This window comes from Besnoitia besnoiti, chromosome II, assembly GCF_002563875.1.
Source record: "Besnoitia besnoiti strain Bb-Ger1 chromosome II, whole genome shotgun sequence".
NCBI lineage: Eukaryota > Apicomplexa > Conoidasida > Eucoccidiorida > Sarcocystidae > Besnoitia > Besnoitia besnoiti.
The window spans coordinates 3,401,514-3,428,688 of record NC_042357.1 but is presented as its reverse complement, the minus strand read 5'-3'; the positions used below and the strand labels follow the sequence as shown (position 1 = coordinate 3,428,688).

Here is a 27,175-nt window from a genome sequence, read left to right as displayed (position 1 = left end):
TAAAAACCTTGTATGGTACACTGGGCTGCACCACACCAGATTCTCAGCTACTGGTCGTTACGAGGTATGTCGTCCTCCACATAATACTTCAGCTCTCGCTGTACAATTCGAGGCGGCACCGGAAAAAAGCGATGGAACAGCTTCAGATGCAAAGAAGAGACGCGGTGCTTCCTTGATTATCGAAATGTGTGAGGTAGCGCAGGTGACGCATCAACACCGAGACCCGGTCGGTGCATGAGCGAAGATTCGAGGAGTTCTGGAGTCCCCACGGTATGCCAACTTTCTGTACAGGTGGAGGAATGCAAAATATTTAAACTGATGGTGTAGCTACCACTAGAAAGACGTTTGAACCCACACAGGGGGAAATGCCGCGACCAAGCTCAAACTGCGCCGCCACAGAACGCATGCGTCTTGTCCTATTTTTCACATGTTGGCAGAACCGGGCCTTGCAGCGAGCTGCGAAGGTGAAGGCGCTCCTCATGGAGGGCGCACCATACAACAGATCTATTTACTATTCAGGGCAAAGTAGTGTAATAAACAAATCGCGTCTTGTAGCCCCGCGAAGTAGACCGGGCAGCCCACCAGGAATTCGACGAGGGGTTGCTACGCATACGAGAGGTAACTATTCAAAGCGCAAGGCGAGACTGAACAAATGCAGACTTGGCACACACCTGCGCTGTGATGCGCTGTGCACGCCCTCCCGAGCCAGAAATCGGGAGAGAGGGGGCAACGATAAGGTGTGCGTTCTGTGTCTGCTTTGCTGCAGGAGCAAGCTGCGAACTGTCAAGTCTGCAAGATGACGCCGAGTGAGGCAGGTACAACCAGATGTAAATATCGTGCGGGCGTCGACTACGTAAGTGGCAAAGTGGACAGCAAACTAACGTGGATTAGCGGCGACGGGCTATCTCACTAGTAGCACAACGCGGCATGCCGGACTGCTCTGGAAAGGCTCTGCAAGGGCGCATTCTCCGTGACACTGCCATCCACGTCAAATTTTCCCTGCTGCCACTCCCTATTGGCATCAAGAAACCTTGCACTCAGACGCCCCCGCCTGTTACATCTGTCTGCCCATTAGAACCACGTGGACACTGAACAATTCAGAATTGAAAATACGTCAGATCGACGTCGTTCGGTCTGCTAGCTCGATACTGCGCGGGCACATGAGCAATGGCCAGCGGAGCGAAGATCGGGACAACTTCGCTGCGAAGGGGCAGATATACCCGAGAAACAGCAGTTCTCTACCCTAAGTCTGCCAACGCGGCGTTCACTCGCAGTCCTCATTCAGCCCGACATTCGCTAAGGGATCCAGCGCGAAGAATAACGGAGTGCCGATCGGCCGACAGTAAAGGCCATCAGCTCACAATAGCATTTCGATGAAGTCGATGAAGTGAGGAGGTTTTTTAGTTCCAGTGAGGCCCTGCGCACCCCGCATACGATCCAGCCCTACGACGAAGTGGCAAACCTTCAAACTGGCCTGGTTATTCGCTTTCGCTGATGTCGTAGTCTACTCGTCCTAAAAATTGGAGCATTGTGCACAGGAGGTTCCAGAGCTTGTGAGCGATGCACGGTCGAGATAGGCTCATATGTCCAGAAGCCGCGTAGTGTGTATATTAAGTGTCGTGCCTCGCCGCCCTTATTTGGTCACCGACCCTAGCGGCGGACTCCAGGCTCCACTGGCACCATGCGCCTCAAAGAAGCGAGACAGCGGAAAAAAGCTTCGCCAGGCATCTGTACGCCGCATTTAAATGCTGGTAGCTCAGCTGCAGCACCCACATCTGTCATCCTTTCTTCACTATGTCGCTGACACAGCCGCGAAAACTGCACCAGCCACCGAATAAAACGCGATAGGAGAGCCTCGTAAGCCGCCAACACTGGCATCGATTGCATTCCCAGGCTCCACTGTGATACGGAATTCGCAGCCCCTCTCAGTCCCTTTCCTGGTTCCATTTCCCCCACCGTCACACCTGTAGCATGGAGTTCTCGACTCAAGACTCTCAGGGAGGCTAGGAATGCTCAACGTATGAATATATCCTTCATGCTTCCTCTTAGAACCAGGAATGATGACGCTCGGATCATTGATGCCTTCATATTCACCATCGAAACATTGGATGTCTTCGTATGCTCAGATACGAGACCTGTGGTGCATGTCATTTTGACGTCAGACTTCGGCGCCTACACGGTGATCTCTGTGACTTTGTCGTATACTCGTCTTTCAATGCCGACATTTCCTACTCACCACCCTATGTTGTAGGCGTAATATATGGATTTCTTTTCTCACTCATCTTAACAGCAAGAGAAAACTACAACTCAGATGCTAGTCTGAACAGGAGCATCGTACTTGGAGTGATAATCTCTGAGACAGTACCATCTGGCAGAGGAGCGTTGGGCTTCGGGTATTCACGGGGGCTTTTGCGTTCACAGCACTAGTCACGACGCATTTTTCCACGGTCTGCAACACAGGCTGCAAGCCAGACGCGAGAAGGGTTATGTTTTCCAGGTCGTTGTTTTGCTGGCAAAAGTAAATGAGATTTTTTCTGTCCGGTAGCCTCTTCTCGTGAGGCGAAATTGGCCATTGCGAGTAGCCTCCGGGATAACCTCCTGCAGCGTGACTGTGTTCGTCGAAGACGGCGGCTTCGCTTTGTACACAGAGAGGTGATCGTCGGGGTCTAGCTTCACAAAAAATCTGGGCACTTGAACGTCAGCTTGTCTCGCTTATTTGTCATTGAGATTGCATGTTCTCCCGGCTCGCATGCGCGTGCGTCAACGTTGTGGCTTGTCACGTCGGCCGCGCTGACGCCCGTTCTGTCAGCAAAGACAAGGCCGCCAGGGTTCCGGCTGCGATGCTCAACATGGTGCTGTGACTGCTGGCCACCTTACGATTCGAGCGTCACAGAAGATAAACTTGTTTCACCGAAATTTCGGGATTCACTCAAGGCCAGCGCCGGTGTCCGCACAAACCGAATGCCTGTTGTATGGTCATTCCTCTGTCGTGCCAAGCCCGTTTTATGGGTTAGGTCTTGGAGGGTGTGGACGTCCAAGAAAGACAGTTAGGGTTACCGGGAAAAGTGGATATTGGAGGCCTATAGATCCCCAGAACACAAGGGCGAACACAGATGGGCCACCAAGTAGGCCAGAACGGGCGTGTCGATTCTGCGGACGAGGGGGTGACTCGAATCCTCGCACAAGCCTCAGAAGGCGACAATTTTCCACAACAGACCGAGTGAGACAGAAGGATCCTCTGTGTGTTACAGGAGGAAGCACACGATAAAACAAGTGGCTGGCAAAATATGGCTCTTCTTGCAGCACATGCAGTGCGGCATGCGGAACGTGTCTCGTCGCGCCCGAAAAGAGCGTGCTGCTGTGGCGGCGCCACAGGACGCGCAGCCAGTCCGTGTGGCGTGCCGAGAGAGTCACTGCAGAAAGACTCCAAACCTAGTATCAGTCCTTCGTCTCGGTTTTTTCGTCAGAGCACCCCTTGCGAGCGAAACGTAGGACACACTGATTTAGCGCCACAAGCCCTTGCCGCTGAATACATTTATGTATTCGTATACATATTGGTACAAAGAAGTTACCATATCCTCCGTACAAAGCAGGCATTCAGAACATAAAGATCATAGCTAGATAGGGTACGCTATATATAAATGCATTTCTTCTCTTGTGCTTACCGTGGTCTCGATGTCACGCACATTAGGTACGGTGGAATCAGCAGCACGTTTGGCAACCAGCAGTTGCACGCGCGCTTCGAACGCCCCGGATCGCGTTCGCCGACAAGAAAAACGCAGCAGATGGCATAGCGCGCCATAGTCCCGGCACAAAATGCCAGCCAGAGTCTCTCATATTTTCTTGATGCCCTCAAACTGTCAGCAGGGAAAGACTGTAGCGGTCCTCGTTTCTATCGAGTCCGACCTCCAGGAGGCAGTCCGCCGAATGCGTCGGCGCGTGCCAAGCGTAATATGATAAAATTTCATTTTGTAGTAGTGCGTACACTGTTACGATGGCTGCATAGCGGCAACCTAATCATTGCGTGTTTCAGTGATACAAGAGACTTCACTCTGAAGCAACACTGAAAGACCTTCATCCAACAGCCCTCCGGGATATGACTACTGCATCTTTTTCCTTTTAAAGACGCAGGGGTCGCATCCAATACGCGCACCTGGTGCACAAAATACTTGCCATATAATATCGCGTCTGTCTCCGTGGCGTCTTCTCAACGCACCCCTAGCTAATTCGTTCTGGATCTGGAATCCCTGCGTGTGCGATTCGTTCAAAAGAGACTAGTCCGCGGGAGTTCCGGTTACTAAATGACGGTCGCGCATGTAACCCCTCAAGCAGTAAGCACGCGTTGTCGTGCCAGAGGACAACACCGATGCCGATCCGGGCTCTCTGCTGCTGTGGCTCTCCTGCTACGAGCTAAAAACTGGATTTCCGACACGACACCCGCAGATGATATATGCGCTGCTTTCGCACTCCGCAAGAATCGGTTGTGTTCGGACACCGTCCCACATGTGGGCCGTTCTTCCTCGATCCATACGCGCCAAGCTTATCCGGAGGAATGGACCCCGTCAGAGTGGCACATCGAAGCTCGCGATGTGCCCTCATGCTTCCCCAGAGGAGGAAACACATTCCAGCGTCAGACAATAGAGGACGGTTTTCCGTCCTCTATCGACGCATATCACTCCTGCCGCCATCTCAATGAAGAAAATGCTTCACATCGCCTAATGCGGCTCCGACAATGTAAATAAAAATGGCTCCAGAGCTAGTTAACCCTGAAGCAATCGATGCAGAGGACTCAGCTGACACGACAGAGATCCGGAATGCGCACCCCTGTTCAGTCTCCCTCTGACTCCCAGCGGATGCAGTTCGGCAGCGATAGCAAAGAGCCGTATTCTTCGACCCTGCAGGAAGACGAGGAATTTTCAAAGTCAACACGCCGCTTTCGTCTCGCCTTTCCGCCTCTGGGACAAGAACGCTTAGCGCTTTTGCAGTCTTGCATTCACCGTCCTCGTCATCAAATACTTCGGCAGCTTTCGTGGGCTCAAAAATGAGTGAACTAGGACACTGCAGCTTCAGGTTCGTGTTCGGTGCCGAGACTGTGATATTCGTGTCGTGGACGTCAGAGCACGAATAGGTCTTGTCAGACAAAGCTGGATCATCTTTTTGGTCTTCTAGAGCAGGAGGCAGTGGATGCTTATTGTCTTCAGTGTTGTCAGGTTTGCCAACTACCGTGATAGTGATGGTGCACTTGTCGAGATCTTTTGGAAAGGAATCTAGAGAAGACGCAGGCGACACACCCCCTACACCAGCCACATTATTCTTTCGACAGATATAGACGACCTTGATGTCAGTCTTCGGCTTTTCCGGAACTGTAAGAGTGTAAGCGTTATTGGCGGGCTTGTTCAGCGTCAGAGTCGCCTTGCGGATTCTTTCGTCGAGCAGAACGCTTTCTGACGGTGTCTTTTCGCCGAAAACATACCTCGGATCAGAAGGGTCCAGGAGGGCAACCGGGTCCCTACATTCAAAAACCAGTGTTTCATCCTCTTGTCCCAACGACCACGCCAGACTACCGCCCTTGCATGTCTCACCATCAACCACTTTGACAGGCTCTTGAGCGAAGCACATGCTCCTTCCTGCCAACAAACAAAGAACCACCTCAACCCATGCCACCGCCCTGAGTTGTCCGGCCTTCATGGTGATTCGGATGAAGAGAAGCTTACGTGATAACGGTACAACGCATGCGGATATGCTCAGTGGTCTCCCGGAAGACCTTTCGATGCCACGGGATGTGCAGCCCGCGTCACACTATTCAGCTAAATCGAACCCTGAAGGAATTTAGGCTAGCTTCAGGAGTTATGCTTTGACGCTTGGCAGGAGGAAAATATTGCGAGGATTCCCTGCTACCGTAACCAATCACGTGCAGCTCAAGCCCCAGTCCCCTAGCCCCGTCACGATGTCGTGGCATTTGTTTCGTCGCTCTACCGCGAGCGTCAACAAATCTCCGGCAGCGTCAGGCGTGCGGTAAAAATTGTGCTTTCGACACTTTCGCATATGTGCAATGCTTCAATCACATGCAAAGGAGAGTGGAAAGTCTGTCCATATGGAACTAGCGGAGCTCCGAGGAGAGACCGGGCCTCTGTCTCCGCGCCCGTGCCGTCGGGTGGTACAGAACGGTAGCCTGCGCATGCCCATAGACGGTGAGCCGCACCCGCATGGGCGCAACTGAAGAACTGCCACTCGAGAAGACATAGCAACAAGCGATGTTCTGGCAGAGAAATTTGATTCTCTCTCTAGAACAAAGCACGATGCAGAAGGCTGGTGGCTGCCTCTAAAGGGAACTCCACGGGAGTACCCCGGGTGGGCCGCAAGTACAGAACCATTCAACCCACTGACGGAGTACGGGGGGGGACGAAGACTCATGATGTGGCACTAGGATAATGATTTACACGATCGTGCGTCGAGGTATCCATGCAGGGGCAGCAACAGGACCAGACCTCTCGGAAACTCCGTTGGGATCGGCGGTCGTCCGCTGGCGGTAGAAGCTCAGTGTTGCACCAATCCACCTTGCACTATAACTCGATAATTGGGTTTGCTTCGTACTCTCAAGAGAAAAAATGGCCATTTTCGAAGAGCAGGGAGTCAGAAGTGATCGAGGCCGAGAAAAACCTTGGAGCTCCAGTTGTGTGTATGTGTCTCGGTACGTAGACACGTAATTCGTTGGAATCAGTCTGCTCCGCTGGAGCTTATGGGGCGACCAGCCTGGCGAGCTTGGTCTAGCGAAAGCCGCCCGGTCACCAGAGTTGCAGACCTCTCTTAGGTCGGTACAGGGTATGCACCAGTAAGCTAAGCTTCCCAGTTGAACCGGATCTTCGTTTAGTCACTCGCTCAAGTGCTTGACTTGCTCGCGTTCATGGTTCCGCCGCGCACTTTTGTGTCATAACGACTGGTTTCGGGTTAACACTACTAGATCTGACAAGCAGTCGCAGATGCCCAGTCGCTTAGAGTACGGCTTGCATGCATCGCCGTAGGATGTGAAAGTCAGCAAAGCAATTGTAGTAGTCACGGGACAGTACTGCACATTGACGACACTCAGCAGCTACTTTCGACGACCAATGAACACCCCAGTCAAAGTCACTGTCGTGCCGCGGCTTCTAGGTGCACGCTGTCACTGGTGCTTCAGAGGTATGTTTGCTATTGACGCCGGCACTCGAGAACATCGAAGCCGAAAGCTCTACGTAGTCCTAAAAGCTGACAGGCACACCATTGGAGAATGGAAGCAGGAACTAGTCTAGCAATCTCGCGGTAAATAATTCTTCATCCAGGGGTGTTGCCTCCTCACTCGGATGAGACTCAGGAGACTACGGTCCTTGGAATCACGGGAACCTCCACGTCTAGTTGAGACGCCGCATCCAGAACGAAGATTTATGCAATGGCTCCGGAAACTCACAGAAAAAAGTCAGTGTCACGGCACGAAATACTTCATGTTCATGTTTGGATGACGCCCCTCTATGGGGATGTATGTTGTCGCGGTGTCTTGTGCCTCCCTTCTCTTGCAAGACAGACAGAACATTTATAGAAGTTCTGCAAAGCTGACAAAAACCATGTGGATACGAATCATTAGTTCGATCCCTCATAAAAGTGGTGTGTCTGCAGCTCCCTGTTGCTCCTCACATAAACCCCTGGTATGACGAAAAGCGTCGATCCCGGGAGAGGCGCGAGACTGGGAAACGAGGACAGAAGCAAATGTGTAGCACGACCGCGTGGTTATGTATTTCCAGAATGCATCAGATCAAGAGTAGTACCTTCACAGAATATCATCTATTCAGTTTTCAGAGGAGAGAAGGGTGGAGGGAAGTGAAGCCGTATGCAAATCGTATCCCCTATCACTACCGACCGCACACAAAAGAAAGCAAGAACGCCAGCTGCTTGATGTCGCCACAGCACACCGGAAATCAGTAAGCATTTCGTTTTTTTCGTGACTCGGTTCCGTGTGCTAACAAGGTACAGGGTTGTAATTCCAGTGCGATTTCCTCATTGCATAACGGATGCCGCAGCAAGGCAAGGCGCCCCATCACTGAGCATGTTCGTTCAACAAGCTCCATGTAGCTCACTGAACGCACCTATGTTACGGCATGTACGTCAGGCACCAACTCGGGGCCATGGTCGTTGGGGAGGCCTCACTCGGGCTGGATGGTGGCTCACCTGCAATACTGAATTTATATCTCCTATACACCTGTATGAAGTTGTGGACAACCTTGGCAGCGAAAATGACGCAGACTCCGGCGAGCGATCACGCTTCGCTGAACTAAGACTCTTTTTTTGACAGACTGCAAGTAATCACGTCGCGAAAGACAAGAGGGCTCGAATCTGCGGTCGACTGACTCGCGCCATTGCCAGTTCACGACACTTGGTAGGCAGCACCATCTGCCCCGTGCGGCCGCCTTGTTTTGCTGTTCGCGGCAGTCTCGGATAACTTGTACAGATGCGTCTCAGAGCATGACTGAAGCGCCATAGGAATGCTAAATGAATCCAAATATCCTAGCACGGTAAGGTTGCTTTGGTCGTGCAGTTTGTGCACCAGCGAAGGGTCTTTGTACTCGTTGCCACGCTCACAATTCGTAAAGGACGTGCCGGAAACTCTCGATCCCGATGACGGAAGAAGAATCCAGTACGCGGCGACGAAAAGTGCGGTATTCTGGGCTGTAGTCAAAAAGCCAGTAGAACCGTTACACGTCTGCATTTGTCAGGCGTCCGTTAACCCTCACGCTGAAAACAGTGCAGTGGCAGCGGCAAGCACCGCCCCCGCCACAGAGAACAGATGAGCCCCAAGCCCTGACCAACCACGGGCACTGGACTCTTCAGAGGGTTTTACTGTGATCCGAAATCGGCAAGCCTTGTCTGAGCCTTTTTGGGCAATCTCATCAGCAGAAGGCTGACACAGGTAGCACAGCTTTCTCGACCCCCCAGTCTCCGGGAGACGCGAAATCTGCAGCGTCAGCGCGTCCTCCTCACCTTTCCTCACAGCACCAGGCACAAGGCTGCCCAGGGTCTTCTGCATGTCGCAGTTGCCGTTCTCGTCATCGAAGGCATTGAGGACGGCCCGAGGCTCGAAGTGGAGTCCCGACTCGCACTTCAGCTTCAGCTGCTGGTTGGGTGCCGAGACTGTGAGACTGGTATCTTGGCCAGCGGAACAGGTGTGGACTTGGTCCTCTTGTGGTGTCCCTGCTTCTTGATCTGGAAGTGGAGGTTTCAGACCGCCTTCATCTTTGTCAGGGTTTTTTTCATGTTTTACCGTGACGGTCACTACACACTTCTCGAGCGCCTTCGGAGCAGATTTAGCCTCTTCGTCGAGGGAGGCTTTTACCATGCGAGGCCCTGCTTCCTGGTTTTTCTTACAGATATAGATGAACTTTGTGCCGTCTTTCGGGTTTCCCGTGATGTTTAACGTACAGCCTTTACGATCTTCAGTAGCGACAGCAGTCACGCCTTGTGCTACTTGGTTTAGAGTCGTTAGAGTCGTGGGTGGCTCTAGAGGGCTTTCGTCCCTGTAGACGTTGTTGGGATCAGCAGGGTCGAGAACAGGAATGGGGTCCGCACACTGCAGGGTCACCGTGTTTTTCAGTGTCACGGAGAGCTTCCCATCACTGCATGTTTGATTGTTCACTTCGTGAACTAGTACTTGATCCGAGCAGACTCCCGTCCCTGTCAGCAGGCAAAGAGCGAGAAAGGCCCCGGCGGCCGCCACCTTTCCATTGCCACTGCACGCCATTGTGTAAAACTGAACGCCAGAACAGGCGACGCGCAGAACAGTGGTTTACTCAACCGCTTTGTTTTACCCAGCAGTGGTGTTGGCTTTCAGCTACCTCCTCGGCACCCACTCTGCCTTGAGCGCCGACGCCCCGGCAATCACGGAAAAGGAATAAGTGCTTGGCTGTGGAAGGAATGGAGAAAGGCACACAGGTATTAGACATTCAAACATGTGAAACACAGCAAACGCGCGCTGCGACTTGATTACACCGGGGGAGCATTACCCCGAGTTGTCGACTGCCCAAGAGGGCGACGAGAAGACACGAAAATCCAGTGGCTCCGGACACGTTGTCGCAGCACAAGTGCATAACCAGCCTCACGCGGTAAAAGCAATAGCATCAATACGCGCCGGATAAAAGTGGACTGCTTTTTAAAGGTAGATATGGCGTGCATTCAATGAGGACTACTTGGTGTCTTGTGCGCGTTTTCGCTAACAAGACCATTCGAACTGGGGAGTGTCGCGTACGCACACAGAAAGCCCCGATGATGTTGACCGATTGCTAGTCTGCGGGTTCTGAAAAAAGGTTGGCCGTGAAAGCACAAATGTGTACCAGTACGTTGCTCCGAGTCTCAGGGTTTAGGTGGCTTGGCAGAGATGCCGGGATACGCCGCAGCTGCCGGTAATGCGCACAAGGGTGAGCAGATCGGGTCCAGCGCCTCCGCGCATGGATGTCTATCGAGAAACATCCACGCAGGAGGACGACAACTGCGAGTGTAATACGACTAGAAGGATACGGAAAAATTGGAGGCACCATTTCAGCTTTGTTTGCCTCTATGCTACGGGGTTTACTATGATTGACTGCGCTCCGCGTGTCCCGATGGTACGTTTTGTGGCCTCGGAAAGGGAGTTTGGGGAGTCAGACTGCAGCTGAGCCTGTCACAAGGATATGTCGGTTTCCTAGTGCACATACGGTTTTCTGCCACTATCTCTTCGTAGAGTTCTAGCATTCTTGTCACGGCGGTGAACCGTGTTGCTCGCTGCAAGACAGCGAATGGCCTCGGGTGCGCCAACAAGCAATGTTGTAAACAGAGGCGTCATTGTTAGAGCAAGCTCCCTGGCGTGCACAAATAGAACACCCTTGCACGCCTCAACCGGAAAAAGAAGCCATCGTTTCAGCGGTGCGCTTGCGCTGAAGTGTCGAGGAAGCATCCTAGCTCAGGGCAACTACATCGTCTTGTGTGCGAATGCGCGTGCTGTGCGCTGTTCGCTCAAAGGGGGGCAATTGCAAGCGATTTGATCGTGTATGTGGCGACCAGAGCAGCGCAGAAGACCCCGCGCAAACGTCCTGGGCGATATGGTAGTTGAAAAAGTGCGTAGCGGACACTGACGGCGACCATGGTGAACCCTACTGGGCCTGTGTGGACGGTTTTTACCTTCGGTGCGTCAGAATCATGGGTGCTGATCTACTAAAGTAGATGCTTCCAGGCGTATCCATCGCGCCAGATTGCAAGAGTTGGATAAGAAGAACCCGAGAAAATCATTCACTTGTGAGGTTTAAATGCTGTTGAGCGCCAGCGAAGCTTTGTCGGCATGATGGCATTCCACAACATACCAATGCATTTTACGCTCACGTCCAAGATAAAATACACAAAAAGGCGTCGTCTCCCGCATGCGTCGCGCAGACTCATCTCATTGAACGCCATGCCACGAATTTCGACGACGGAAAAACGAGCGCCCCTCTGCCCCAAAACATGCGCACGCTTCCAGTGGATATGTGTTTTCCACTGTAACCAGAAGGCAGCTGTTACGACAACAAGACTTAGTAAACGAGACCGAGCCGGTCTCGTAGCCGGGAAATACTTGTCCTACGCTAAAGTCCAAAATCAGCATATGTCGAAGCTCTCACACGGACGGCGTCGACCCACTCATACTGAAACTAGCCGGAGTCTGGTAGTATCTCAACCCGACCAGTGTGCGACGACCGCAGCGAGAACGCTGCCAGCGATCGATAATAAAACAGCAATGTTTAGTGGATTTGTGATGCAAGCGTCTCTGCTTTCTGCACTACACGCCAAATCACCCTACCACCCTCTGCGGCCAGACTAGTAGAGAGCCCCCAGTCTGGTGTCCGCCGTCGAGTCCCGTTGAGAACAGAGGAAGGATTCTGCGCTGCGGGAGAGGCTTCCGTATCAGTGCTCGATACGAGCCCGAGTGAGCGAGGATGGCAAGAGAACTGTCAGGCATGAGACTGGAGGAGCCTCTAATCAGATTGAGCTGGCGCTTTAGATAATACTGTAGAGGAGTGAGGATGTGGCAGCGTTACAAGAAAAGAAAACACCAATAATTTTCCTCAGTAGGTAAAAAACTGGAACACATATTATTCATAGCCTCTTGTGCGTTTTCGATGTCTTCGGATAACAATGGTGCAAAAAGGCTTTCTGGGTGCTGTCGAGAATCCCTTGTTGACATCGTCCCTCCTTGCCCTCAAAACGACTTTTGAAAATTGTGGGAAGTGTGACAAGCATGCCTTTTCGCAGGTGGCTGCTGCTGTGGAGCTCCTGTGCAGTACAAACGCGATGGTTCATCGATGCAAATGTATATTGAAGAAAATGCTGAATACCGCCGCGGTCAGTAGCCGTGACTGCTGCAAGGTTATTCAAACGATACCAGTGCTGCATTGGTTCGTATCTCTTTTAAAGCATGAAGGACAAGGCAATCGCCCAAGGGCCTCTCGAGAAACTACTCGATCACAAAAACCACTGCGAACCTCAGGAGAAGCTCGGCAGTTGTCGCAGGTATCGTACTAGTTACCTTAATGGAGAAGCATCCTCTCTCAATGGATAGATTGACGCAGCGGTGTTCGGTAGGGCTTTTCGTCGTGAGGAGCAGAAAGATATATGCACCCCACACTAGGAAAGCTTTGGACCTCTGTAAGCGTGGCGGATCCATTGCATCATTCTGCAACCACCGCCGCTCCAGCAGCAACAACTGCCGCCACCATCGAGCGAGAAGCAGCTGTAGCGCTGTAGAAGCCGCCAGCGGCGGACTCAGCCGCGTCAGCGGAGTTCAACGTGATTCGGATCCGGCAACTCTAGTCAGCCTTCTTGCCATCAGCGCCCTCCGCATTATCGCATATGTAACAGATCGCCTTCGACGCAGAGCTGCCAGGGAGACTAGAAACTATCAAAGTCCGAACGCTTCCTTCACCCTTTATTTCATCTTCAGGCGCAAGGGTGTCACCTTGCCGGCTGAGCACGAATAGACGTCTTCCAAAGGCATAAAAATCTCCCCTTTCCCTCTTCTTGACCGGGTTGACCTGGTGAACCTGCGTGAGGCTCTTCATTCTGGAGCTTTTTGTCAACGGTTATGGTTACGATGCATTTCTCGACTGGCGTCGGCGGGGAAGGGGCGCCCGACGTCAGGAAGGCAGTCTTCATCACGGGTCTGCTGGCAAATTAAACTGAGCCTTTTCTCCGTCTTCAACCTTTTGTCTAGGGGTAAGTGCATACGTTCTTTGGGACCGGTGTGATAGCAGCGCCGCGGGTGACTTGTTGGAGGTCGACTTTTTTCGTCGGCGTCCCTCTTGAGACTATTTCATACACCTGTTGCCCACCAGATTGATCGATATTATGAAGAAGCTCTGGACACTTAACTTCCAGTCCCATGCTCATTTTGTCATCTGCAGTGCAATATTTCCAGAAGTGCACCTGTCAACCTTCCGTAAGGCCACATTCCGCTAGGCACGCGCCCTTTCCTGCGACCAGACGTATAGCAAGCATTCCGCCCGCAAATCTTAGCATGTTGAGGCCGCCACTCATCATCCCGGTGTTAATGTAGAAAACAACGGAAATTTCATATGATACTGTGATCCTGTTGTTTAAGAGGGACGCGTAACGAGGCGCTGAGAGACAGGACTGTCGCGGCCTCACCACCTCGTTATGCCGGACGCTGAACAACACAGAAAACAGCGGAGGGAAATACCACTGTTGGATATGAAACCAAGAAGTAGAAGCAGAGCAGTTACGTTGTCGTTCAAATGCAACAAATGTATCAGAGGGGACGGGCAAGCGTATCGGGCCAGAGTTCCTGCAAACGGTTTCACTGTCACACTAAGTTCGGGAGAGACATAGGGACTGATAAGACGCCAGCCATCTTTCGTTCTGTTGTCGGTGTTCAAGGGTTCCTAAAAATACCGCTTAGCCGCCGATATGGTGATACAAGTTCGATTGTTGCTGGTGCGCACCAGCACGGTGAAAACGTTGTGGACGTGGGATCAAATGGATTGCCTGAGAAAAGGCCTTACAAGACAGGCATAGACCTGTCAAGCTCTACGTCTGTATCCGTGACAAACAAGTCATTCTTTCGTCACTGTGATCGTTACGTGAATTGTGAGTGAACTCGTTGAAGCTGCGTGCATAGGCTGGTTGTCCTACCCGCACTGGCTGTTAACCCACAGCTCCCGGTTCTTCAAAACTCTACGTTCATCTGCATGCGAGCACTCGAGGAGACCATTTCCGTGTAAGATCATGATCGAAGAAGGGGGACACTGCTTTATGCATCAGGAAACTGTAGCACTGTTGTTCGTAACTCCAAACTCGGAGCAGGCTTGTGGAAGCGAAACTGACCACGTGAATGTAAGTTATCGGCTCATTGTACTCCCTTCTCATATATTAGGAACCACAATGCGCTCCATCGACAGAGGATCTCTCTGGTAACTCCGAATATGTCTCCTCCAGCTCTGGGCGCACGCTGGGATTGCAGTAGGACGTCAACCCCCTGAGCCACTTGCTTCCGCACGACGCGTCACTCTCTAAACTGACCAGTGGTCGAGGATCTATTTGCCTGTGGCACAGGTTAATGCTGCAGCCTGCATGAGAACACTCCGGCGCCCCCTGTCTGTATACAAGGTATCTGTTGGTAAAGTTACTCGTCGAAGCGGATGCTCCCTCAACATGGAGAGACAGCTGTCACAGCACCAAATACGGCTCCAATGATGTATAGAAAAAAAGCCCCGATGGTTTCTAACCCAGGAAATCTCGAATCAGCGGACTCAGCTGCTACGACCGATATCCGGAATGCGCACCCCTGTTCAGTCTCCCTCTGACTCCCAGCGGATGCAGTTCGGCAGCGATAGCAAAGAGCCGTATTCTTCGACCCTGCAGGAAGACGAGGAATTTTCAAAGTCAACACGCCGCTTTCGTCTCGCCTTTCCACCTCTGGGACAAGAACGCTTAGCGCTTTTGCAGTCTTGCATTCACCGTCCTCGTCATCAAATACTTCGGCAGCTTTCGTGGGCTCAAAAATGAGTGAACTAGGACACTTCAGCTTCAGGTTCGTGTTCTGTTTCGAGACTGTGATTTTAATGTCGTGGCCATCAGCGCACGTATAGGTCTTGCCAGATGAAGTTTTATCATCATTTTGGTCTTCCGGGCCAGGTGGAGGAGAGCGGTCGTCTTCAGTGTCGGCAGGTTTGCCAACTACCGTGATAGTGACAGTGCAGTTCCTAGGACTTTTCTTCGCCGTAGGCTCAGACTTGATAGCGAGCGACCTATTCGCCTTTTTATCCACTGCCTGTTTTCTACAAACGTAGACGAGTTTAGTGTCAGTTGTTGGCCTGTCCGGAACTCTGAGAGTGTAGTGCGTCCCTGAATTGGCAGCAGCGGTAAGCGTGGCCTTCACAATTACCGTGTCGAGCAGAACCTTTGCTGAGGGTTGCTGTGACTCTTCCTTGAAGACGTATTCTGTTTCAGACGGGTCCAAATGAGGGAACGGCTTTTTGCACTGAAATACTAGTGTCTGTTCTTCTGTCTTCATCGAGAGATCGAGACGTCCCGACGCACATGTCGTCTTGTCAATTACTTTGGGTCTCTTGTCGGCTAAGGCGTTTCCTGCCAGTAGATAGAATGCCATCATTGCACCTGTCGCAGCATCCATCTTGAGATAACGGATCGCCATGTTGCCGAAATGGTGAATCAAACAGCGGGCCAAGCTATGTAAATACCATCCGGGAGCATGCCAGTTTCGTTACAGCTCACCCTTTTCCATTCCCCTAATACGCGGCGGCGCTGGGCCCCTGCAAGACGGTGCATAGCTGGAGCTAAAGACTTCTCAGAAGGCGCAAGCCACCCAGATGGAGTGAAGCGTTCTCTGGATCGAAATTTTGAGAATAGCGGTCTGGTAACAGCGCGAACTGGGATGCTATCAAAATGTGTCATTCGTACGTCGCGACATGTGCGCGGGGTTTTGCAGCAATTGTGACCGAACTGCGAACTCAGGCGAGATCTAAAAACCAGTGTCTCACCCGGGCGTGATGACACTGCCACCCGTACAAGAAGAAGAGATCGGAGTGAGTAGTCTTCCTGAAGGAGAACCTTGAGACGACCATTCAATTATTCGACGTACGAGACACGGGACGGGGTGTCTTGCCCGGTGGCAGCTGACTGGCATTCCATATATGTACACCAGAAATGGATATTCCAGATGGCCTAATACACACGAGTATCTTGTAAGCGCGCGATGCAAGAATAACCCGCGGTGTGTTGTCCAGCAGTGGCGCTGCAAACTCAGGCTGACAGCATCGGGCCGGCTGCCGCGTGGGGAGGACGTCCTACACAGAGAGACGCGGCGGAAGTCGCCGACGTACGCAGGCCCTCCACCAGGCCACGGGAATACGACTCGAGATGACCAACGCGTGGCGCACAGACACGCTTTCCACACGAGCTGGAAAAGGGAGGCGAGATGGGATGAGAAAACGGGAACCAGGCTCGACTCCGCCCGTCCCTCAGCCCTGGCAGCCCACCGCCACCTGCCTCACGTGGCAGCCATGAACAAGTGCAGCGGTGCGCGCGACCACGACCCAACACCGGGAACTTTCTATTCGCTCTTTCGGTTGCCCTGTGTTCAAGAAACGAAAGATGAGGGTCCCTGGGGGTTAGGGGCTCAGCAGCCTGTAGTCTGGGCAGTGTCGCTTACAGATCGGCTTTGATCTAGAGATGAACTGCATATCCCTTTTCTAACAGGAGATCCACGACGGACCTCACAGCCGCGGGTTTGCATCAGCCACTATTGCAACAGCCCTTTCATCAAACGACTGCCCTCAGCTCATCCGTGAAACGACCCCGTTTTTTGGTACGCACTGCGCGAATGCAACTTGTCCGGTTAATCGTATCAGGTAAATGGGCTCTACGTTCTGATAACTCCAATCATCGAACAACGTAGCACTTCTCCAGCAATCCTGATGATGTCGAGGAATGCTTTGTTTACGTGACTACCGCATGGACAACGCTATGGTGCCGAATAGCAATCAAACATGCCGAGGACGCCATCGCTCAAAGTACGTGAATAGGGCGGACCCAGAGCCGTATTATTGAACAAGATCAGTTAGGAGCGGTAGTTATTCGCTTTCAACGAGCTTAGCGTCTTTGTCTAACGAGTTGCACGCAAACAGTGGAATACGCAGATACTGGAACCAAGTCTACAGTATAGTGTTGCAGCCAACCAGACATACAAACTGAATCCGAAATGGGAGTGGCTGCGTTGCGCCCTGCCTCGAACGCCGTGCACGTCTCCCTCCGCACTCAAACGAATGCCGCTACAGAAATGGCCGCCGCTGCAAAAATCGCAAACGCGGCTGGCCAGTCCCACGCAAAACTTGAGTTCCTGATTCAGCCCCTCCTTTAATAAATACATTCTGAATTTGCATCCCTCCTCTGAGGTTTCTTCGGGCTGAGTGGCACCCGGTGCGCATCGGTAGCAAAGCTTCATCGGCCCCGAACCCTCAGGGTGACGAGGAATATACTCAAGGCGAACGCACCCTCCTTTTCCGTCCGTTCAGCCTCAGGGGCGAGGGACTATAAAGGCTCCTGCGCGTCACAGTTACCACTCGCGTCTTCAAAGACATCGGGGATCTCATTCGGCTCCAAGTGCATTTCAACGCCAGTTTCTGGGTCGGGGACGACATAGTGATTTCATCGTCCGCGCCAGGAGAGTAGGTGTGGACGTCGTTCTGCGACGGTTTCTGCTCTCCTTCCTCTGGGGCCTGGGGTGGAGGAATAGCTTCGTTTTCAGCATTAGCGGTGCTGCCTTTGCCTTCAACGGTGACCACAACGGTGCACTGCTCTGACTGTGTCGTCGCCTCATTGTTAATCACGGCACCCCTATGTTTTGCAACACCTTGTTAATTTTTCTCACAAACATAAACCAAGTTGGGGCTGCCCGTCAGTGTCCCCGTGACCGTGAGAGTGCGGCTGTTGTATCAGTAAGAGGCTCAGCTTTGAGGGCAGAGTCTGGGGTTTTCTGTCGGTTTTATTTTGTAAGTCTGCCCCGTTCTGATAGACATATGGATCATCTGGGTAGAGATTTGGAAAACCGGATCCACAGTTGAATGCCACCTTGTCTCGGAGCGTCAACGGAACCTTGCCGTTGAGGCACCCACATCTGTTGATTTCTCGAGGGGTTCATCATCCGAATAGACCCCCCCCCCCCTGTTAGCAAACACAGGGCGACCGCAGCACGCGCAATGGCGGTCTTTCCGACAGAACGGTGCAACATTTCGAGCATACAACTCGCGAAGCATAAAATACGGTACTAAGGAAGAGATGCCGATTTGGGCAGGCCACTCAGGCGCGTGCACCGACTTCCTTTGTCTGTCCAGGAGTTGTGAGGGCAAGGCCGTTGCGCCTTGCGACCCCCCGTCGTCGGCGTTTAACACTGCTAGGAACGAGTTCAGGAGAGGCAGGGAAAGAAGCACGCACATGCGTGACAATGGGGAAAATAGCGAGCAACGCAGAGACCACAAGTGAGCTGGACGGCACAGAGAACGTGGAGGTGCATAGGTACCAGGACGGCAGGCAGCGGCCAAAGCGCACATAGGAGAATAGAACCCCAAGAAGCATGCTGTCACTTCAGTCTCCAGCCTCGCTGGAAGCGACTAATGACGTCCGACCGACAGGAGACAGGATAGAAAGGCAGTCAGCACTATTGCAGAACAGAAATCTTGCTGAAGCCACAGCGACTACCATTATGCGGGCTTACTCGCATGTTCATACGAGCAACCGCAACAAGCGCGCCCCGTGGTGAAGGTTGTCGGTGGTATTTTATGCTGTAGACTATTAGTATGGCCGCATATCACGCCACCCTTCACCAGCCGATGCTCTTTGTATATGCCAGAGCGACCGTGATGCGGGGTTGCTGCCAGACAAGAGAAGCAAGGTCAGTGGACTCACTGTCGTGTAGAATTCGACTCGGGCAAGTGAACAATCTGCGTCACACATACCAAGCAGCCCCCGTTTGCGTTGGTCGCTCGAGGACTCATCCCACTTTGTCTGCATTTGAGAAGGGTATGACCACGACAGCAGCGTGAAGGTCTACGTCACGTCAGCGTACGATGCCGGTAAACAGATCCGCCTGCATCAGGGCAAGAAGAATCCCAGCGCGCAAACAGGGCGCGGTTGCTGTCCGTTCCTGAGGCAGGCAGTAGCTGTTTTTTTTTTCTCGCGTGGCTGCCAAATCAGAGACAGTCCTACACGTTGTGACGCGTTTTTTCCTTTGTTCGTATGCTGTTGTGCGGCCTACAGCGGAGAGTGAGCCCTGTATGGGCACTCGATGTCTTTGAGTGGGGCATCCACAGCAGCTGTGCCTAATAATTACACGGTAGAAGGCGTGGCATGTCTGTCGATCAAAGCACAACGGTGATGACTGCCTTATAATCTGCCCGCTAGTATCCACTTTTAACCGACGCCATGCAAAAGGGGTAAGTGTGAAACGCTGCCGCATGTGAGAGCACCTCCCAAGCCGTCAATATGAAAGGTGCTCCGATTAGCAACGCATGAAGCAGTTGGGTGCCTCCGATCTATCCAGGTGTTTATGAGCGTGGGTTTCAACCCGTCGGGGACGTCTACAACGCATCAGAACGCATTGAGATAATTAAGCGCAGATGCTTTTCACAACAGCGTTCGGGGTCCATGGTGGCAGGCGCGCGACAGCAGTGGTTGCCAAGCAGGAAATCGGGTTTACGAATGAATGAGCCGGAGTCCTCGGTGGCTATCCATCCATGTTGTACACCGAAGCCATGGTTCTTGAAAAGTATCCATACACCGAAAGCATGCAGTAATGCCTGTGAATGTGTTGTACTCATATATGGAGAGACATAGTTTTTCCCAGAACTAACACACATTGTCACCTTCATCGACCACTCCATCCTACTTAAAGCAATGCGAATGCGAAGGCATCCAGGGCAGCCTGAGGCTCGCAGGTGAGTCCTGCACTGCATTTCAGCTTGAACTCCAAATTCGGGTGCGATACGGTAATGCTTTTGTCAGCGTTGGGAGAGCATATGTGCACATTATCTTGCGAAGGTGCTGCTTCGCCATTTAGCCGCTCTGGTGGACGAGGGACCGGCGCTGGATTTACGGGCGGCTGGGATTTACCACGCACAGTGATCTGTATCACGCGCTGTTCTGAAGTGTCCTTGATGCTTTCCATTAAAGAATGCGGCTGAGGAAAGACCACTTCGGAGTTGGCGACCTCCTTGGAAACATAAACCATTTTGACGTCGTCGGCCTTCCTCTGCGTCACCGTTAGGCTGTGGCCTTCGGTTTTTTGGAAGGGCTGAGCGTAGCGCCTGGCAAAACATTCTGGAGGTCGTCCAGTGCCGACAGGCTACTTTTGTTTTTGCAGACTCTGGTGTTGTTGGGGTCGAGGGTAGGAAATGGATGCTCACTCAAGAGCAGCTGATCTGTTCCAACAGGCAACTCTAGTGAATTTGCAGGTGCTGTCGTTGATTTTTGGAGATCCTTTCCAGTTGAGCTTATATCTGGTTCAGTCAACAAGCAGGCGACCACGGTGGTCAAAATCACACCTGCCATTTCCATGCGGGCACCGGTCATCGTAAGCACGAGGCAATTCCGCGGAGCTTGTACGTATCAGTCAACTCCCAGCTTATCCTGAATCCTGAACTTATTTTATCTGAAAAGCAAAGCTGATACAGCGCGCCTCCCTGTTCTGGTGCACAGGGCCTAGTTTCGCGACCTGACAGAGCTCCTACGGTTCACTGTACAAGAACCACGAGACCGTATCGGAAGCCGGCAGCCCCCGGAGCCGTTTAATATCGGCAGCACGCTCGGCCCGTGCGCTAACCCCGTCGATTGCTCGCACGCAGACAGTTCCGTTGTAACTCCTAAAGCAGACTGGATCTCTACTATAGATGATGAACGTCTTTCGGGAGCAGAAGAGACAACGCAGAACAATTCGAACCAGGCACTCCGCGACAAGACACGCCCGTTCTCAACGTGTGCACCGGCGCATGTGTGCTGGCTATGTTCTCCACCATGACTGAGAGCGCGTCTCGTGCAGACCAAGCCAGTAAACAGGGGACCCGTACGACAAAAGCATATTCAACATGGCACTGTTAGTCTCGGCAGAAGTCCCTTTTTTCTAGCCGTAACAGGGTACAGATTCAAGCGCGACAGGTTGGCGGTTTTCCAACAGAGAACGAATGCCGAGACAGCAGGCTCGCTCTGTGACCACGGCGGACTCACCCAACAGGGCGGTCACTAGCCCAGCGACAGAAGCAACTCAATCTTCTGGTGCACACATGAGGGAAAACACATGTTCCTGTCCCTACGCGTTGACAACTGCATGACAGAATGAAGAAGTGCTCGTCGCACTGGAAAATTTCTACGTTCAGCTGGTAGAATGAGACGACGAATCTAAAGAGCGAGTGATGAAACACTACTATCTTTGATGCGGCGCGCACACCAACGCTGCCTATGCTCGCTGTGCCGGCACGACCATTTGGGAGTACACCTTCCTTGCTAAGCCCGACGAGCTTGGTTGCGCCAGTGACTCATAGATTCTTTTGCACAAAAACGACGATACATCATCGAGACGAGCGCGTAAAGGCTCGCCAGTGAACCCTCATGGTACGTGCAGATATAGTCTTGCTGCGCAGCCGGTTGAAGGAGGGTAAGCGGGATGAGAAGGACCTGGTTTGACGCCGCAAACAGCTCCCAGCATACACTGTGCCGTATGACAATCCGAATCCGGCTCAACCCGAAACCCGGCTGTTTCGTTGGGTAGCCTCGTAAGAAGGTGTCGCCGTCCACCTCTGTTGGACTGAGTGAGGGCTCCACGGTTATTCATTTTTCTCGGATGAAGATTAGCAATCAAGACAGCACCACATCTGGCACCTTTTAAGACACCTGTGGACTTCCGATCCCTTGTAGCTCCCCGATACGTCTGGATATTGAGAAGGTGCCGTGGCAGTACGAGAGACTTTACGGTAAAGTGCGTGCCTTGAGCGAAACTGAGGCTACTCAGGTCAACAGTCACTTACATAACCTCTTAAAAACATCCCAACTCTCAAGCGGACTCGTCCTATACAAGGTCCCTATTATCTGCGCGCGGCAGCCGTGTGTAATTGAGAGTGCGGGTCGCCGTTACTGCGCGCAGGACAGTCTCTGCAATACACGAAGAATCCCCCCCCCCCCCCCCCCCGCCCTAAGTCCTCACCGGCAAGCGGGAAAGTGTTTTCACTCGCTTCGCGATGCGTCATTGAAGCAACTGTCAAACAGCACACTCATTTCGCATACTACCGACAACCTCAGCTCGGCGACAAAGACAGCCTGGTAGTTGAGTACAGGCAAGAACTAATACAAGTGCGCCTCATAAAACCCCCTGGAATCGGACACACTCGCAGATCTTACCAAACATAAGGAACAGGATCAAAACCAGTGTGCCGTGAGGTGTCTATTCACCGGTTGGATCGTCGCAGTGTGCTTGCATGAGCCAGGGAGAAGCAACGCATCCACCTGAAACAGGGGCGGCCGTGCGGGTGCCCTACAACGGTATAAACACTCGAAAAATGTCAGAGACTCCCTGTGTGGAGGACATCGTTTCTCGTCTCAGTAGAAGCCAGTAGACACTCCCACAGCAAAAACAGCAGCTGAGGTGAAACCGACGCTCGAACCGTTCACTCGACTAACGCCGGACTCATCTGCACCATCAGGCTTCACCGTAATGCGGAACTCACACGCCTGACCAGCCTCCTTCCCAGACAGCCCAGCCTCAGCCTCGCAACGGTAACAAAACGCCTTCGACTCAGAACCGGCCGGCAGACTGGAAACACTCAGGGTGTACGTGCCGTCCTCACTCGGCGTTGTTCTCTTCACCCCAGGCGCAAGCGTAGCCAGAGGCTTCACCTCGCCGCATTTGCCATCCTGGCCGTTGAACGCATTCAGCTCTTCTGCAGGCTTCAGAGTGAGTTTGGGGTAATCCGCGCACTTCAGCTTCACGTCAGCGTTGGGCTTGGAGACGACAATATCTGCGTCATGTCCCGGAGAGCAGGTGTAGACTGTGTCTGGCGCCGGTGTTTCTTGGCTTTGGTGTTCTGGGTGAGGCTTCTCAAGGTTGACGTCAGGATGGGCTGTTTGGGGTTTTCCATCGACGTTGATAATCACAATACACTGGTCGGGAGACGATCCAGATAGTCCCTCCCGCTCGTCAACCTCGTGCAATCGCTCAGAAAGCGAGTGAGCTCCGGCACTTGATGCGCCTTTTTTACAAACGTAGACAAGTTTGACGTTTTCCTGTTTTCGTTCCGTAACATGAAGGGTGTTGGTTTGCGTGCTGGCGTCAGGCTTAAGAGTAGCACCGGACAGGAGCGCGCCCAGCTGAGTCGCCTGCTCCTTTATCTTGGTCTCGTCCTCGTAGACAGTGTCCCCTCCAACAGGATCGAGTTTAGGGAACTTGTTGCCGCATTTGAAAACCAGCGTGTCCTGGTCTGCCGGCAGCGGCAACGAAACCTTCCCCTCTCTGCATTCCTTCTCCGAGATGTCGTGAATTTCTTGCTTGGTGCAGTAGCCGCACCTTGCCGAGAACACGCAGAGAGTCAACAAAGCCCAGACTATTCCCGTCATTCTGGTACTGTTTTCACGCATCGTGGAGACAGGCGTACTGGGGAGCCAGGTGAAAGAATACACACGAGTAGGCGCTGAAGGCCGCCGGCGGTTCAATGCAGAGGGCATACACGTACGGACTGCAACACCCTGCCGACGGGGAGGACTCCTTCCCACCCTTGTGCCTCCCCCCGTGCAAGAATGAGGTCGGAAGAAACCCCCTCTAACACAGAAAAACCAAGGTTGCCGACAAATCCTTTCAAGCAGAACTACCGATGTAACTGTCACCTTTGGCCTGGCTTGCGGTACCTCTACGCTAGACAAGCAAATGCCACGACAAACAGGCGCCAATGCGAGTAGCCCACACTTGCTTCAGCACCAAATGCTTTCGTGTACAACTGTTCCTTGAAAAATAAATAAGCAGTTATCGATGGATGGGAAGACGGTCGCTGGATCCGCCTTCCAAATCTCGTTGCTGTGCGCGCGTGTCTTGGGCAACTTCTCGTCGGCCGGACGGGGGGGGGGGGGGGGGGCGGGGGGGGCAGACGGGGCCCCGGGGCCGCACACAGCCAGTCCAAAAGATCTCGGGCTGGAAGCTGTCATGTACCAAGACAAGGTATTGTCCACTCATGTGGTTTTGAAGCGGATTCACCACATCTTTCTGCCGATTCGAGTTCCCATCCGTGGACGCAGCCCCCCAGACCCACGTAGGAACGAAAAGTAAGCGCACGCACAAGCGCGCCCTCACGCTCCACAACATAGCAGGAATATAGCGAGCAGCACATCTGCTCTACTATTGTGTATCAGCGGCTCAGATCCGCACGCAAACCATCGAGGCTTCGAGCTTGCGATGATAAGGGTGTTCCGCGATCGGGTGAGGATTTATTCTAAATTGTGAGCCCTCGGTTCGCAGCGACGTTCTCATCAACTTGTCAACAAACTGCCACTCTACCGCGCAGACTGGCAATGACAGTGCTTGCTAAAACCGCCAGCGGATTTAATATTCATGCTACAAGGTTCACAGTAGTGTAGATCCAAACAAATGACATTGCTCTTCGCTCGCGCATTTACTCGGCATGCACCTCACACAAAAGGACGTTCGGCCTTACACTGAAATACGCAACACCACAAGCAGAGCTTTGCCACAAGGTAGTGGACTCGAGGATCACAGCATGCGACAAAGGCGCATCGACTCTTACACATTGACACAGCTGGAGAGCCGTCCCCATCTTCAGCTGGCAGAAAGCCATTTTTTTCATGTAAACAAACCCTTACAATGGATTACAAGATCGCTCCTGCTATCAGTGGCAAGTATTGGCCCGGACACTATTGAGACGCGGTGCGGGAAACCAAGCGCTCAGCCCTAAAAAAAATTTGGAAAAACCATGACACAGCTCACGAACTAGCGCTACGAAATCCTGGCAAACGACTCCTGGCTGTGCCGCCAGTTGTTTGTCTGGATCGCGGCACAGCCGCCGTCATCTTCACATTAAACCAACCACAGCGACTGCAGCAGACAAGGCTCCGACGAGAGCGCCAAAAGCGGCTACGACGCCATTCAAGCCGTGAGCTCCCGACGCCCCTGCATTTGCTGATTCTACAGTAATGCGGAACCGGCAACACTTCTCGCCCCCTCGACTGCTCTGACCGTCCGCAGCGTCGCACCAGTAGCAGAGTCAGAACCGTTAGGAAGACGCGGAACCGTCAGTGTGTACTCCCCACCGCTCTTCTTTCTGTCCGCCTCGGCAACAAGGGTGTTCAGGGGCTTCACGTATGCTCACCCGCCGTTCTTGTCGTCGTACGCTGTGGCGTCGTCCGAAGGCTGAAGAGCGAGGTTCGTGGGGCACTTCATCTTCACCGCACACTTGGCTGTCGAGACAACCAGGTCTGTGCCTTTGCTTGGGGAGCAACTGTAAACTTGATCAGGGAATGGCGGAAGGGGCTTCCGCATCACGGTGATGATGATCGCGCAGGCGTTTTCCCCTGCTACAGGATCCTTCATTTGCGTCACGGAATTTTTGTCGCCCGGAAAAACGCCCTGGTCGAGTGCTTTTCATGCGATGACGAACATCACGTTATTTTCCCTCCTCTTATGTACTGTGAGAACGTTACCCCTGGGGCCGTTCGGGTTGAGCGTAGCACCAGGGAGCACCTTGTCCAGTATAACATCAGGCAGAGACAATTTTCCCTCATCCTCGAACACGATATCTCCCTCAGCCGGTGCGAGATTCTGATATGCACTACCACACTTGAAGTTCAGTGCATCTTGCGTCGTCGGCATATTCAATGCGAATTTTCCCTCGTGGCAGTTCTGGTCTGTTACTTGGTGAACCGTCTCGCCCGATGCCTTGACGGAATGCGCACTCAACAGAAAAATAGCCGCCAGTGCCCGAGCCTAGCCTGACCTCCAATAACCCTCACCCGCCATTGTGGTTTTCGGAAGACTGCCGTAGAGTATGATGGCGATATGCTCAAACTGATAAAAAATGTAGTCTTTTCAGCATGCACGGCTTTCACGGAATGGCGATCTGCCCCTCCCCGTGGATGCCGATGCTCCTGTTTTACTTTGAGTGTGAGCGGGCGAACCCCGGCGTCCACATGTGGATAAAGTATTTCCCTGCAGCATCACAGAATATAAACGTATTAAGAGTGGTATAATCACCCGTGTCAGCGCCCGGATCCCATGCCGGTCCGGGGGGTGACCATCGCGTGACGAGAGGTGGGTGTGGAGCCGACAGCGTCTTTGGCGGTGGGCGGAAATCCAGGTTGCCCTCGACAGCCGAATTTTTTGCTTGTATTGTCTTTCTTCAGCCGTACAGACGTATCACCAACGCCTCAATGTGTGTCTACTTTGGCATTCCGATAGCGGGCCTCTAAGATGCGCGTGGATGCGGCACGCGCACGCGCATGCCACCGCGCTACACAGCGTCAAGCTACACAGCCTAAGGCGAAAGTTCGAGCAGCGTGTGCTAAATCGGCAACCGTAGCGGACAGATTCACACGAAAAGATCCATATTCATGGTAAATTTTCACCGGACCTACCGCTCGTGGTAGACAGCCGATACGGACCCACAACGAGACTGGGGAATACGAACCAGTGGCCGAAAACACCACTGACCGCCGCAGATCGCTTGGAAAGAGCATATAGTATGTGGAGCCACTAGGCAGCCCCGTTGAGGTTTAGGACTGACGCCCTGCTTATTAATAATGTACCCGTGGAAGCAGACGTACTACCTGCTCCTGAACGGCAAATTGCTTCGGAGTGAAGGATTTTCTGGAGCGTTCCGTTCGCGGTGCAGCCAAACACTGCCCTGTGTTCGCCGTAAGCGTGCGGCAGGGTGCAAACTAGCTGGAGGCAACCGGGGCTGAAATCGGCCGTGAGATGTCAGCGCGCCTTTCACTAATTGAAAGGAACGTCAGCCTGTTGTGAGGGTACAAAAGTTATATAGTCGTATAATCGGAGCTCGCGCAAAGGGACGGGATAAAGATCTCACTAGACCAAGGACCAGCAACAGGAGATGGCGAGGCAATTACCACG

The 27,175-nt window shown here is 52.8% G+C and overlaps 5 protein-coding genes across 5 annotated transcripts; all 5 read right to left on the bottom strand.

The window, feature by feature from the left end:
• Positions 1-4,689: 4,689 nt before the first annotated feature.
• On the bottom strand, positions 4,690-5,688 carry BESB_038350 (uncharacterized protein; the record flags this gene model as incomplete). The annotated part of the gene is made up of 1 exon (XM_029362421.1): positions 4,690-5,688. The coding sequence occupies one exon, from the start codon at positions 5,686-5,688 to the stop codon at positions 4,690-4,692; it is 999 nt and encodes a 332-aa protein (XP_029221386.1).
• Positions 5,689-8,755: 3,067 nt separating this feature from the next.
• On the bottom strand, positions 8,756-9,763 carry BESB_038340 (uncharacterized protein; the record flags this gene model as incomplete). The annotated part of the gene is made up of 1 exon (XM_029362420.1): positions 8,756-9,763. One exon carries the CDS (start codon positions 9,761-9,763, stop codon positions 8,756-8,758), a length of 1,008 nt encoding a protein of 335 aa, XP_029221385.1.
• A 4,926-nt stretch (positions 9,764-14,689) lies between these two features.
• On the bottom strand, positions 14,690-15,697 carry BESB_038330 (SAG-related sequence; the record flags this gene model as incomplete). Its single annotated transcript, XM_029362419.1, has 1 exon — positions 14,690-15,697. One exon carries the CDS (start codon positions 15,695-15,697, stop codon positions 14,690-14,692), a length of 1,008 nt encoding a protein of 335 aa, XP_029221384.1.
• Positions 15,698-22,644: 6,947 nt separating this feature from the next.
• BESB_038320 (uncharacterized protein) lies at positions 22,645-23,658 on the bottom strand (the record flags this gene model as incomplete). The annotated part of the gene is made up of 1 exon (XM_029362418.1): positions 22,645-23,658. One exon carries the CDS (start codon positions 23,656-23,658, stop codon positions 22,645-22,647), a length of 1,014 nt encoding a protein of 337 aa, XP_029221383.1.
• A 1,305-nt stretch (positions 23,659-24,963) lies between these two features.
• BESB_038310 (SAG-related sequence) lies at positions 24,964-25,639 on the bottom strand (the record flags this gene model as incomplete). The annotated part of the gene is made up of 2 exons (XM_029362417.1): positions 24,964-25,000; positions 25,419-25,639. The coding sequence occupies 2 exons, from the start codon at positions 25,637-25,639 to the stop codon at positions 24,964-24,966; spliced, it is 258 nt and encodes an 85-aa protein (XP_029221382.1).
• Positions 25,640-27,175: the final 1,536 nt, after the last annotated feature.